General features: G+C 39.1%; 1 protein-coding gene across 2 annotated transcripts in view; it reads right to left on the bottom strand.

Moving 5' to 3' along the window:
* Positions 1-14,518, bottom strand: part of KLHDC8B (kelch domain containing 8B) — a 77,400-nt gene that overhangs the window by 49,484 nt on the left and 13,398 nt on the right. For both annotated transcript variants that reach the window (XM_072420647.1, XM_072420646.1), the window contains exon 2: positions 7,187-7,863. In XM_072420647.1, coding sequence (XP_072276748.1) covers positions 7,187-7,577 — 391 coding nt within the window. In that variant the 5' untranslated portion in view covers positions 7,578-7,863. The remainder of the gene's footprint in view (positions 1-7,186; positions 7,864-14,518) is intronic.

Genomic DNA, 14,518 nt, shown 5'->3' with positions numbered 1-14,518 from the left:
GACAAACCAGAGAAAAGAACCAATATATGTGGCATATGAGACAACAAAAGGGCCAATGGTAAGGTAAGTATGGAGCTTGTTTTTGTATAGCATAAGCATTGCGACCCTGCCACAGGGTCACTTTAAAACAAACTACTACCATGCCTAAGTATACAGAAAAAAAGTAACATACATTTCTGCATAGTTTTCCAGTTTTTCTTCTTTTTTTTAAGAAAAAATTGTTCTCATTCTGTCATCAAAAATGTCCATTGGACTTTGGGCCCTGAAATAACCACAAACATATTTTCCCCGCACTCTGTTGGGTTCAGTCCATATGGAGACAGCCAAACACCAACAGGTACAGGTGACAAGAACATTTAATATCCAAAGATAAAAGCCTGCAGCTCGTGTGACCAACGTCTTCCGTCACTGTCACAGTAAAGCATGGCTGCGTGGGGTATTCTACAAGCAATGCCAATGAAGAAAATCTAATTAGTAGAGTCATCAGTTTGTGCCATCTGCTGTCTTTATATCTTTGGGTTATTTGATCAAGTTCAGTCATTTGTTTTGATAATAGTCTCAGTGTACAGTATGTTGATGAGGGATCTTGTTTTTGGCATTCTTTTTGCCTCTTCCATCAGACGGCTCATCTGAGAGACAAAGCAAGAGACGCAGCCAGAAGTACCAGTGCCATTGTTAATACACATCCCTGCTGCTCTGGTCATCCATCGCCCTCTAATTTATTATGACATCTCGCTTGCAGCTAAGAAATTCACATTTTTTTGTGCTACATCTCACTTGACGTTAGAGAGACCAGATGCTTGTCTGTCTTAAGGAGAAGTAGTTACAGCCTATGTAAGAACTTAAATATTTAGTGTTAAAAGAGAGTAGTAGTATAGTCATTCCACCAGTAGCTTGTCTCTTTTCCCTTTCTATGTTACAATGTTCCATAAATGTCTTTGACATTCATCACTTCCCAGGATGTCGGATCCATGTGTCCCCTGTGATGAATTGTGGTTCCTTCCTCTGATCCTTCATCACTTCAAGATTCAGCTGTTATATAGTGGTAGGAAGATGAAACTATGGTGCACAGTGGGGGCACAGGCATCCAACAGTTCCCGAAATATTGCAAACTTGAGACACTTACAGAGGCTACAGCATGGAAATCAAAGGTGAGGATAGGAGACATGGGCCATCAGAACGATGGATATACTACTACTTGTGTTGCAGGGAACTGGTGGTTGCATTTGGTTAGAGATTTGACAGGGTCTTTTTCAAGCAATGTACTTTGTCCTTTTAGAGCAAAGCAACAGCTTATCCTAAACCCGTGCAGCACATAATTATTCCAGTCATTCCTTTCATCAATGGAAGCCATATCCTGCAATTCTGCATTATAGGCCAAAAGGTGATAATACATTATAGCCTTTTGATAGTACATAGCCTTGGGTTACGTTAAAACTCCAGCAACTCATTTTACACAAGGGTATGCTTTTACTTTCAACAGCTGAACAGTGCAAGGGAGCAAATGAAAATGTAAATCACATATTCGCTTTAAAGCAACCACGATACTAATCCCTCTACCCATCATATTTTACATTCCCCACCCTGCTCAGACAAGGGGTCTGATTTAATAAAGCTTACCAAGGCTGGAGAGGATACACTTTCATCAGTGAATCTGGTTGATCAAAAAAAACCTGGAATGGATCTGGTCCTGGATTGAAAACATTTGCTAACAACTAGCAAATTACTTTAAGAAATCCATTCCATGTTTGCTGGATCAACCAGCTTCACTGATGAAAGTGTATCCTCTCCAGCCTTGGTGAGCTTTAAAAAATCAGACCTCATGTCTGAGCAGGATTCTCCTTGCCTTTTGTATTGTAGTTTGTATTGAGTTTCTAAAAGTTTATAATTTCTATCTCCTGTAATTTATTGTACATTGCTAAGAAATATGTTGCAGATTTGAAATTTTAGATTTTTGGGTTCCTTCCCGGAAAAATAGAAGGAAACCTTTCCAAAGTGAGGGTGAATCCCTTATAATCTCGTCTTTGGAATAGTTACTTTTATCTCCTCTTTTGGGGATACCTATAACATTTTGAATTTACAGCAACACACTGTAGGACGCTGAATGAGAAAAAGGTTTGTGTTTTTATTTTGCTACAATAAGGTGTGTTGGCTGCCTTTTCATTTTCATTGGGTTGCACTAATACAACGCACATAAATGTACAATGTTCATAATGTATGGAAATGAGCCTTAAGTGCCATTCCACTAATTAAGTTTATAGGAACTGGTGGGCATAAATCCAAAAACTTTCATTTAGAACACATAACCTTAGCCAGCTTTTCTTCTCTTGTGCCTTTCAGGATCATAAGTTATTTGTCTACCATAAATCTTGCATTACCGTGATTTGTGGTCAAGTGACCGCACACAAAATAAAGCAAAAGATGCTTTTTTCAAATGCTTTTTCATCTTTCACTATTAATACTTTAAATATCATCATTTTCAAATCAGTGTGTTTTTCGCAACCTCTAGGTGCCCAGGGGCAATAAAAGCCTTTGACTACTAGACATTTGCAAACATTTGTGCAGGTATTTGCTTGCAGTTGCAAAGTCTAGTGGAGAAGTGCATTTTATTTTAATTTCAAGGCCTCCAGAATACAGGAAACTACTTAAAAATGCTCATAAACACTTAAACAATCTTAGAAAGACGTAAAATGTGGTTCCAATTCAAACCTATGGAGGCGGTTGGGGAGGTAAACTGCCCTTAAATGGTGCATCCAGTGCAACTCTATTGCAAGCATCAACCTGCAGGAACAAGGGAGAGAACAGTTTGATTTATTCCAATATTCATTTTTTAGGGGGAATGAATAAATGTGGGTTTAACTGGGTGATACCACTAAATATAAACATTAGTATGAACTAGTAACATTGTATATGTAACATTGGAATGTTTGGGGTTTGTACCCTTTACAATTACTTTAAAATGTTTAAAAAACTCCAGGCAAACGTCATTTCTTTAAAACTAAATGATACAAAGCATAATACTTCACATGGATGATAGATTGAGGAATTTTTGAGGAATGAGTTGTATATGAGTATAGTCAGTAGTATCAGAGTAAATTGTAATTACACACTCCTGGGAAATGTTTTGCTAGAGGGGTAGCAAAAAAAGTTATTTTTATCTTCTTTTTACCAATAAGGATTTAAAAAAAGGAATAAAAGACCAAGGCCGGCCATTTCATTTTATTCGTTTAAGTGATGTAGCTAAATGTATACCTCAAAAGTGTTATAAGAGGATCATGGGTGGATTTAAAAAGCTTTACACTGAATTCTTTTCAATTTCTCAAGGTTTTTCAGCTCCAGCCGTACCTCTGGGCTCTGATGACATTGGGGCTCTTTGGAGATGCTTAAAGAGAAGCAAAAAATGACTTTGTATGCAAATATCAGTTACTTGAAATTCAGCCAATCAAACTTTGCAGCTGTGGAGTTAAAGTGTTGGCCTATTTTCAAGTCATTGCAATTTGCATAAAAAAATACAAATTTTCCCCACCTCATTAAGTACCTCGAGCTTTGAATGCATAATAGACACCAGCTCTGGTGTTATGCCTGCACCCCCATTTACGCTTCATAAACACAAGACCTCAACCATTACAGCAATGCATAAGTATGAATCTGACCTAAATCATTTTTTTTTTATTGTAATCTAAGTAAGCAGCCACTTACATGTTTATTTGTTCACTGATATTTGACAGATTCTTTAACATACAGTTCTGATGTCATACAGGAGCCTGTCACTGTGTCTAGCAAATGTGTCATATTTAGGGCTCCTCAGAGGAGGAGACTAACTCATGATGCAGCAGTGATGTCACCCAGATTCCACCAATCATAAATACATTGAAAGGTCTGCAGAGGTAAGACTACATTAGCCACATTTTATCTGAAATAACTGAACATTTTAAAAACAGCCACAACTGCTTGTACTAGTTAGTACCACCCCCTGACATTTTGCTTTGACCTTCATATAATTGTAGATAAAATTATAAATACTAAAATTTAAAAAAAATCAGATATGGAATAGTATGACTAAATTTATCAAGTGCATATAATTCTTGGTGGTCCTATAAGATGGCTGTAAATTACATGAATTGTGACATTATATGAAGCTGAATAACATATTCAGAAAATGTTTTACCTGTCAAAGGAGTTGTACAGTAATTCATCCACCTACTCCTTATAGATGGATGGGGAAGAAGAAAATAATTTTTCAAACTCTGCAATTGTTTAGGTTCTGTGCTATGGCACAGCCACTCCATGTCTGGCCTGGGCTCCTCTACCCCCATAGACCCCTCTTCCCAGTCTTTAGATTTCCCTACATGCACTGAGGGTGCTACTATAACCTGTACTGTGCACAGCTTGCAACCAAGCGGAGGAGATGGCCGCGATCCAACAGATGGATCTTTCATGGCAACTGCAAAATCCAAAAACCAGGGCAGGGCATGAAGAAGCATGGGTTCCCTTAGAACTTTGCCAGTAAAAACATCAAAGCCACACACTGCCTCTTTGTGGGTGGTTTCAGCTCCTTTAAAGGTTAAAAAGTAGCGCGGTACACAAACTAATTTTACCGTGAGTCAGGTCAGCATAATGTATGCTCTCCAGCGCCATAGCAACTCTCAGTACGGTTGCCGGGGCAACAATCCAGGCCTGTTTATTTTGTGTGTACATTTTATCTCCAAACCTCAGCGTTCCATTTTTTTATGCTTTTTTTTACTTGATTTTTTCGTGACTGACAACTCTGAAACTTCATAATTAATCATCTGTTGTTACAAGACGTTTTAATTAGTATAGGCTATGAAGCTCTCATAGGATGTCAGGAATAAGGTCTACATTTGGGATACATATTTCACAGTCCTTAATCATTTTTAAAAGCAACTGTTGAAACGGGGGTAATTAGGGTCTTGGCATTTAAATGAGCATTAATGAGCCCTGTTGAAAAGGCAGTTACTGGCTTGTCACCGAATGAGGAGACACGACAATGTGTTCTTGACGCCCTTTGTCGAATGTGCTTCTATTGAAGTGGACTGGAATGCAAAAATTAATAATTTTCCATCCTATAGGGGATATTTAGGTCTGCCTAAACTTTACCATAAACTAATTGTTCTCTTGAAAAAAAAGTAGCATTTTCCTATTCCAAGGCATCGGTACGTCTGACTTCTGCTCATCAGATTTAGAATGAGATTTGGAGATCTCACTGCTCATTGATCTCCTTGCTAGAGAGAAAGCTGTACCTGGAGCCCTACAATGCAAGGATCTCCCTGCTTCTATTTCCTTTTATTATATCAATCTTCCCCATACCCCTTCATGTTTATTCCCTCAGCCATTCTTAAATCCACATATATATATGTTCTTCCTTTATCCTCCATGTGCACAGTTCGGCACTCTCCTTCCTTAAAATAGTGTCAAAAGTACGGCTCCAATGATGATGACTACAATAAAAGGGGCTAGTGTAGTTCTGCATGTTTAGCCATTTCTCTTCCGTCCACCTTTTAAATAAACATGGAAGAGGCAGCAGAATATTCATAAGATCGTCTTTGTTTTCTCCCTGCCCGGCTGTTTATAATGTTGGACTGACAGCTCTGTGTAATACATTAGAGCTCTGAATGTGTTCCTTCCTTCAATTTATTTTTTTAAGGCACTAGAGGTTAAATGGGGAGAAGTCCCTCTATTCAAAACCTCTAGGGCTGAATGCAGCTCTAGGAATCCTCCTGTTTTAATTTCCTCGATCATCCATTGGTTTCAAGAAATCGGTTCCCCGAAGTTTCGCGGAACCATTGGTTCGAGGAAATTCTCATCCCTACTAGCAACCTCGTTCATCCCTACTAGCAACCTCTGGAGGAACCCTAAATTGAGAAACACTGAGTTGGAGCATCTGGATTATAATGCTGTCTATTTTTCCTCTGGGGAGATCTTACCCCACTTTTTAGGACAATAAGTGATAAGACATCTTTTTAAAAGGGCCACCAACAAAACTTTTTTTATCGGAATGAGGAAGGGTTAAACCTTATGATCATTTTTTTTACTGTCCAAGTGACAACCACACCCCCTCTTCCCGATTCATGTACAGGCATCACAGGGGCAGAATCTGGGTAGAAATTGCCCTTATGGGGATATAAGAATCAAATAGCAAAGATATCAGCACCCATTGTTCCTTGGAAATCTCGTCATTTTGCCTGATATGAAACCACTGTAAAAGGATTTTCAAGAAACCGTGCACACTGATATCTTTGCTATTGGGATTTGCATGGTGTCACCTTTATTGTGCAATCACACTTGGGGTATTTTACATTGCCCTAAGAACATTTTTTAACTGGCCACAATGTACAAAAACAATGGCTTTCTTAGGTTGTATCATTTCTTAACGAGTACATAAATAAATGAAGTGTTTTTAAAAGGTTTTTTAATAATTACAACACATATTAAGAATGCAATGGTGTTACTGGCAGTTGAATTAAAGAAATTACCCCCTGGGTGTGTATTCTGCTTTTAGCTTTAACTAGCTTCAGCCGGAATAAAGTCCTTTTGTACAAGATAGAGATGGAGGGGACATAGAAGCAGCTGCTTTACTGGAATGCATTTCTGCGATCAGTATCCTTACATTTAGATTGATACCTGACCTTCCCTGGATAGGGGGCAGAGAAATCATACAGAGATAATGAAAGAGCACGGTATGGATAGTATCCTATTTTATAAGAAGCAGAAAAGCTGCAAATTATATTCAAAGTGACAGTGACACAGAAGAGCTATCGGGGCAGATGTAGGGACTTTGCTTAGTGGAATAAAACACAGAACATTGAAATTGGTGCAATCTGTTTGTTACATTGACATATAAATATATATATCTTCGGAATTCAATAGAAGTCAATGAATATTTCTGGCGTGCATGAGGTTACCGAATATGTGTTGTGCAATTGTCAATTATATACACATGTGCATTCTATGCGCCCATTTCGTCAAATTGTAAATGTCTCCACTTTTTAAAGGGCCATATCTACCAGACATAATTATTTGTTGCTTTCTAATGCACCAGTGGTAAAACTTCCCTTACATAATCCCAGAAATTATGTGCCTAATTAGGCATAAGTTTGCACAGAAAATTAGGTTTACCAAGTTTACAGGTACATTTTAAAGTAAAACTGGTAAGACCAGTACGTACCTTTTTCAGTGGCACTAATACCCATGGATGGTTGACAAAGTGGTGCTTTGGATTCCCATTTTCCTTCATCGCTGTTATATATCTCAACAGATGACAATGGGCACTGTTCCGAATTCATTCCACCAATCACTAAAACCTGTTTACCAATGCTGATGGCAGCCGCTCCAGCTCGGGGTGTCGGGAGTGGAGGTAGCACTGCCCATGTCTGGGATACCACATCCAACATTTCTACAGTGTCCAAAGGCAGTCCTGTTTGGCTACATCCTCCCATGACAAACAAATGCTCATCTTGGTAGACTGGTGTGCAGTAAACCCGACATGTGGGCATGGGAGGGAAGACCTCCCAGTAGAGGGACATGATGGCACTTGAGGCCATTATAGAAACCGGCATTGTATATGAGTAGTAATGTATTATATTGGCGAGTCAACCAAGAAAAAAGATCCCATTGGTCACCAGCCGAAGCTCCCAAGGAGTTTATAATGTTGCTCAACATCTGTTTCTTCTTGGTCAGTGAGCTACAGATTCAGGCGTGTTGTTTAATTCTGGCCAATCTTCCACATGGATCACCAACTGAGACTGATAATGAAGTGTAAAAAATACCTCCCATGTGCTTTTTAGACCAAATGGGGCATCCAACAGCTGTCTCTAAATCAATCCAATTTCTTTGGGTTTCCCTCTATAGAAAAGAGAAAGAAAACATTGAAACAATCAATTATTTCAATTATCTCTAAAAAAAGAACCTGTCTGGGTAAATGGAACAGATGTGTTTAAGGCCTAGTCCAACATTATTATTTTGTTATTGAATGGATGCCCACCATTACTTGCTGGTTACCAATTAATGACATGGCTAAAAGTTGTGGGCGACTGACCATCAAACCTAGTGAACTTGTTGGATTTTTTTCCCAAAACGATGAACTTGGAGTTCGACCTCCCTTTGCACTCTCTTGGGAACATTGTGGGGGTCTTTTGTTAAAAGAACATTTGTCAGGCTGGTAGAGGTGTATCCCAAATGTTCAGCATAGTTGGGAAGGCACAACCTAAAATGTCCTTGTACTATAAGCTGTAGTGTTATCGGCACCCTGTCTGGGTATCCATTTGGACAGACTCCTGGCCATATAATTTAGTTTTTCACATCAAATCCCCGTTTATGGTCAATATTTTTGACTGTGGGAAACACACGTAGCATGTGGTTGGCCTAAATTGTGTAAAAGGCTATGGAAAAGGGTATGTAGGCTTACAGAAATCATATCATGACTTTGCTATGGGAGAATCCATATCTTCATTCTTAAATTATTTTTTCTGTACAGGATTATTTATAACTTACTCAATTTTACTTATTTTGTTTGAGTCTGGCTCCTGTCTACCAACACCAGTGTAGGAGATTTATCAGAGGTGTAGACAGGATGACAGCGATTTCCCTTCTCTTTTTATCTCATTCAGCATTGAGTGCAGACATCCTCATTGTCAGTGGAACAAAAATGGCAACTGGTGTGCAAAGGACAATAGGAGTTCAAGACAAACAAGGTTTATGCGTAGGTGTATGAGGCAGTTTAAAAATAACCGTAGCTTTTACTAAGAGCATTTATATGGAACTAATGGGTGTTTTTTTATTTTCCCTTGACTTTACATTAGATGAAATAGGTTTTATGAACTCCCAACATGATAGACATAAATAATCTACTGAACTGCAAACATTTTATGTCCGAGCTCCAGGCAAAGCCTTCACCTCCTCTGTGCCTGGTATAGTATAAAGTTAAGTGCCTCTGTATATCATGTTCTGTCCCTAATCCTCATGTATTACCAGCGCAAGGGACAGAAAACCCTTCCCATATTAGTTTCTGAGCCTTACTGCAACACTTATACTAAGTTGTTTTCATAGTGCATTATTTAAGTGACACAAATGTCTCTGCTTCCCAAGACTTGGTTTCCTAATAAATTATTTAATGTGAGACACTCCTCACTGACTGCCATCTTATTGCCTACCTAGTCTTAGGAAAGCTCTGGGGCTTGCAAACATGTATTTGTAGGATGCATTGGATTTCAAAGATCTGGTACTTCTAGGACATAGGGGTGCTAAATTGCAAGGTAAGAAGGCAATTTGTTTGTTGTTGTTGAGGTTGGGTAGTAATTAAGGAGTTGTTTCATTTTAATTAAGACAATAGGATATATCTAATCTTGTGCAGTCAAGTGAATGGGCAAGGGGTCTAACCATTGGGGCAATGGGGGTCATTAACATGGTACAGAGGCAAAGAATCCCTTTAATATATTCCACCATCTATACAATGCTACAGATGATGGAGCACCTGGAACCCAGAGAATGTTTAACAAACACAAAGCTAAATAACCATATAATTGCTGCTTTCCTGCAAAAGTTTTAATTAATGGCCTTTTATGAGGGTTGTTCTATACTGTGGAGTTATACGTGCTATAAAAGACGGGACTTGTGTTTGGGCAGAGAAACTGATGGACTGGCTTGGCTTGCATGTGAGCCTTTGAAAGCACCCACATACCCCCTGCCATACCTTTCAGAGGGGAGTGAGACACAGAGAGTAGTAGTAGTTTAGGTTTATAGGGCAACTGGGCAGTAAAATGGGTTCAATATATTAGAGGAATATTAGAAGAATTAGGTCTCCTTTAGATGTAAACTCCCCATAAGCACTGGTGAAACATGTGTTGTCCCTATGTAACATGTGCCCCTCATAAAGCTTACAAGTGGCTGGAGAAGATCGAAAATACTGAGATGCAAAAAAAGAGAGAGAAAAAAAAAATGTAACTTTGTGACTTTTAGCCAATAGGTAGGGTGATGGGAGCCAGTTGCCAATATACATGGTGGCCAGCTTTCCTAGTGGCTGATAAAATCGGTACTATTACCAGCTGAACCCATAACAAACTAAACCCTTTGGTAGTCAATAGTTCTGATGTATAACATATTATGTATTTGTAAATTAGTTATAAATTCTCAATCATTGTTGTTCAGTGGTCAGATTAGATTATTGTAGCTCCATCATTGGTGGTCAGTCGGAGGAATGTAGCCCCATTGTTGGTGTTCTGTGGAAGGAATGTAGCTCTATCATTAGTGGTCATTGGGAAGAATGTAACCCAATTGGTGGAGCTTAGTGGAGCAATTGTAGCTCAATTTTTAATGGTCAATGGAAGGAATTTAGCCGCATCGTTGATGGTCAATGGAAGCTATGTAGACCTATCACATCAGCTGCCTTCAGTGCATTCAGGGCCTTATTATTGCAGGGTCTATTTCTAACAACCAGCGCTGTGAAGTCTGGTTACCACTGTTCTTTGTAAAATTGTATAAAAAGTTTTTGTTTAGTGTTGAGCTTTAAATTGACTTTTAAAAAAAAAAAAAAAACAATATTCCTCTATTATCTATCATATTACAAATAAATCATTTTACCTTCTTTATATTTATATTACTATATAATAAATGAAATGAATACATTAATGGTCTGCCTAAAGATTTTCATAAAGTAGCAGCAGGACCGTCATCAGAAATTTCTGGACCCTATACTTGGTAAACTTCCTGGGCTCTTCTCACCGATGTCTAAACGTTCCAGCATTGCAAAAGTCAATCTCCTTTGCTCGGGAAGAAGAGGTACCCCTTGTCCCCCATGATGGCAGGCCTAAGTAGCAGCAACAAATGACAACCAATCAGAACATGTCTTTTACTGATTGTTAGCTGGAAGAAATTTGGTTGGTTGCTGGTTATTGGAATAATTAAACTTTAAGACTTGCCTGGCTGGTAATGATAATCAAAGGTTTTCAAACTTTTTGGACAACTTTTTTTTTCTAGGCCCAGCCATGCGATGGGACATTTCTACCTCCAGCTGGAAGTCAGCTGGTGTAACAGCTTTGAGGAAAAGATGCCAGCCCAGTGCCGGAGGTACGGCACCTATATAAATCATAGATAATTGGCCGTTGTAAGGATTTTCCATCTCATTTGTCTCCAGCAACTCCAAATTAGGAGCTCTAACAGCTTAAAAGCCCACAGATATATTATTTACAAGAGCCGTCCATGAAATATAAATGAGGAATTAGAGATCACACAGCCCCCACCCTTTCCATTCTTTTAGTAAACAGCTGGAGAGGCATTTGGCCTTTAAAAAAAATGGAAGAAATATTTTCCTGTTGCTCATATTGTGCTCATTGGTCTCGCAGATGCAGACTGCTGCAGTAAATTGGCCTGTATTGCTAGATAAATTTGCAAAGGGATCATTTCATTCCCATTATGCTTCGTACTAAAGTGCTTCCCTATTGTGAGATATTTTAAATTCAGAGCTAATAAAAAAATACGGTTTGCTTTTTTACCGCTCCCGTTTATCACTGATATATGTTTGCTTTCCCATCTCCTGCTGTTGTACGTTGCACATGCTGTTGGTAATTTGGTTTCTGTCTTTGCTGCACTTTAATATAGTTCACTTCTGGTAGGAGGCACCATTGGTTTACCAGAGTTCTAGGGGATTCCAATAGAAAGATTTAGTTGTAGATGTTACTTTCTCTGCCCCTCCACCTCTTCCACAAGGCAGTAACAGTGGTGTCAGCCAATCTTAAGGTGGCCATACACTGGTTGATGGATGCAAAAAAAGCCCAACTGAATGCCCCTGACAGCCCATTTCAACAGGCTAATGTAAGTCAACCAGCAGCCCATGGGAGCACTTGTTATATTAAACAGAAGAGAGCATTCCCATTGTCCTGCCTGCTAGAGAAGGAGGGCAGAGTATGCAACACATTTACAAAGAACAGTTGATAATATATATTCTTCAATCTTCGAGGGGTAATGCCCTAGCAGATTGTCACTACATTTGATAATTTCATTAAATCTAGCATCTAACCTATTGAAAATATTTCATAGTGTTTGGCTGGCTTAAGATATACCGTATTTTTCGCCCTATAAGACGCTCCGGAATATAAGACGCACCCAATTTTAAAGGAGGAAAATCTAGAAAAAAAAGATTCTGAAAGATTATTCGCCTTCTGATCACTCATGTGCCATTCATACCGGTATTCCCCTTCTGATCACTCATGTGCCATTCAAATTCCCTTTCTGATCACTCTATGCCTTTCAAATTCCCTTTCTGATCACTCTGTGCCATTCAAAATTCCTTTCTGATCACTCTGTCATTCAAATTCCCCTTCTGATCACTCTGTGCTTTTTTTCCACTGTACGGCAGTTAGGACAGGGAACAGCAGGTGTCGCTGTGCCGGCTTCTTTCGCTCTGCTTTACAGACAGAAGACACATGCTGCTGCCAGAGAGAAGAGGAGACAGACGCTGCTGCAGCCAGAGACACACGCAGGATCGGGTATCGGGTGAGTATATTATTTTAGTTATTTTATCACACCTTTGTCGTATAGGACACACTAACTTTTCCCCCCCAGTTTTGGGTAAGAAAAAGTGCGTCTTATACTGCAAAAAATACGGTATCCACATTATCCATTGTTCCCAACTTTGGAGCCTTTAAGAGAACAAGAAGCCAACATGTGATTGAAAATGCTCTGCAAGAACAAATTTTAATATTAGTTTTGGGTAGATTTGACTTTTAAAAAATATCCAGTGGAAAGTGTTCTTGAATGTGAAATCTTAGTGCAGTCCAATATGAAAAATAGACAAAGCCGGTGTATAGAACTATTGCAAGGAACAAGTAGAAATCATAATCAAATGAACATGCTACTTTCCCCACTTCTTATATTGTAAGCACTTTCTGGCAGGGTCCTCTCCTCTTCCTGTGTCATTGATTGTATCTGTCTGTCATTTGCAACCCCTGTGTAATATGCTGATGTTATATAAATATAGTTCATTATTATGAAAATAATATACTGTATGTGTCCAGGTTGTATGGCAACAGGTTGATATATTTGCCCACTCCTATCACTGCTATACTCTCCTTCCTTCTGCTCACCCTCCGCTCCATTCACCAGCTGGAGAAGATTTGGAGATTAGCTAAGGACGAGGGTAACATGGTCCCCTATACCTGGTTGTACTGCTTGTTAGCACTCATTCCTGCAAGCAAAAGAATCAGTGGTGGAACAATGGTGAGCATGAGTACTGTGGTGGGCCTTGGCCAATGATCTGTTGCTTTTTTATGCATTGTTAAAGCAATGGTTGACTATAAAGTTGAACTTCTGGCAAATATCAAAAACATCAATGAATTCCGGAAAATGCTCATTAAATAAAAATTATGATTTTTTTTAATAGTACTTTAATATCAATGATCTGTCCCCTCCTCTGGATAGGGCCTACATTGTTCATATGTCTGTGTTTACACTCAGCATCAGATTTGGTCCAGAAACTGTTAATGTTCAACTTAGCAGATTGCGTACGAAAATGGAAAACTGTAAAACCCGCTATACCTATGATCCTTCCGTACGGCTTAATCACAGGGTTTGAATAGCAGGCTGATAGAAGCAATGACCCAGAGGCAAGCCGTCTGTGAGTTACAAGACAGCGCAGTCTGCCTCCGAGAGACCCCACAGCGAAGGCGGCACAATAAAAACCCATCTCCTCTCCTTCTGACGTTTCTTTAAACTCCAAAAAAAGAATAATGCCGTTCGCCTCGAAAGGAAATAGCGACAATTATCTCGGCAGGCCTCATTTTTTTTTCATTATTTTGATCAGTGTGACTCTACCTGAACTCCCCCTTTTTATGCTCATTAAAAATTGAAAGTACGTCAACGGAAGAGAAAATTAGTGAAAAGGTAAAGGGAGGAAACTGGGTCCTGGCCCCTAATTTATTTCAGTTGGAGGGTTTTTTTTATAAATGCCGCCGGGGTCTGCCAAGCGATTCCTGGCTGTGTATCAAAGGAGACAAGCTTAGGTAATCAATTAAGAGAAAATAAAATGCACAGGATGCTTTTAGTTGTAAAGAGGATTAAAGAGAGCTGCGAGCTGGATTGAATGTTTGCAGTTCCCGATGTTTGTGCCGTCAGTGGAAGCATTTAGCGTTTTTGGGAGTTCTGCTCTGAATGACTGCCGAGGTATTATCCATAAAGCCAATCAATTTTTGAAATAACAGTTTCTTCTTTGCAATCATATTCCTATTTATATGTTCCATTTTCAGGGCTTCCATTTTTCTCAGTATGTTCTTTGGAGGAAACAATTGGTAGAAAATTAGGGAAACGTGCTCTGTAAGGAAAACGCCAGGACAGACAATGATGGGAATTTTCACCATAGGCCTCGGGGAGGTTTCATTTTTCCTGAGCTGTAGCAAGCTTTAGCACTCTTCTCAACTTTCCACCGTTCTTCCTAAAATTTTTGGGATGAAGCCATAAATGTCAGGAGGTGGCAAGAAGATAAAATAAAAGAAACCAAAGCAACTAAATA

The sequence above is a fragment of the Pyxicephalus adspersus genome, chromosome 8, assembly GCF_032062135.1.
Source record: "Pyxicephalus adspersus chromosome 8, UCB_Pads_2.0, whole genome shotgun sequence".
In the NCBI taxonomy this organism is placed as follows: domain Eukaryota; kingdom Metazoa; phylum Chordata; class Amphibia; order Anura; family Pyxicephalidae; genus Pyxicephalus; species Pyxicephalus adspersus.
The sequence above is the reverse complement of the archived record's forward strand: the minus strand, read 5'-3'. Positions and strand labels throughout refer to the sequence as shown.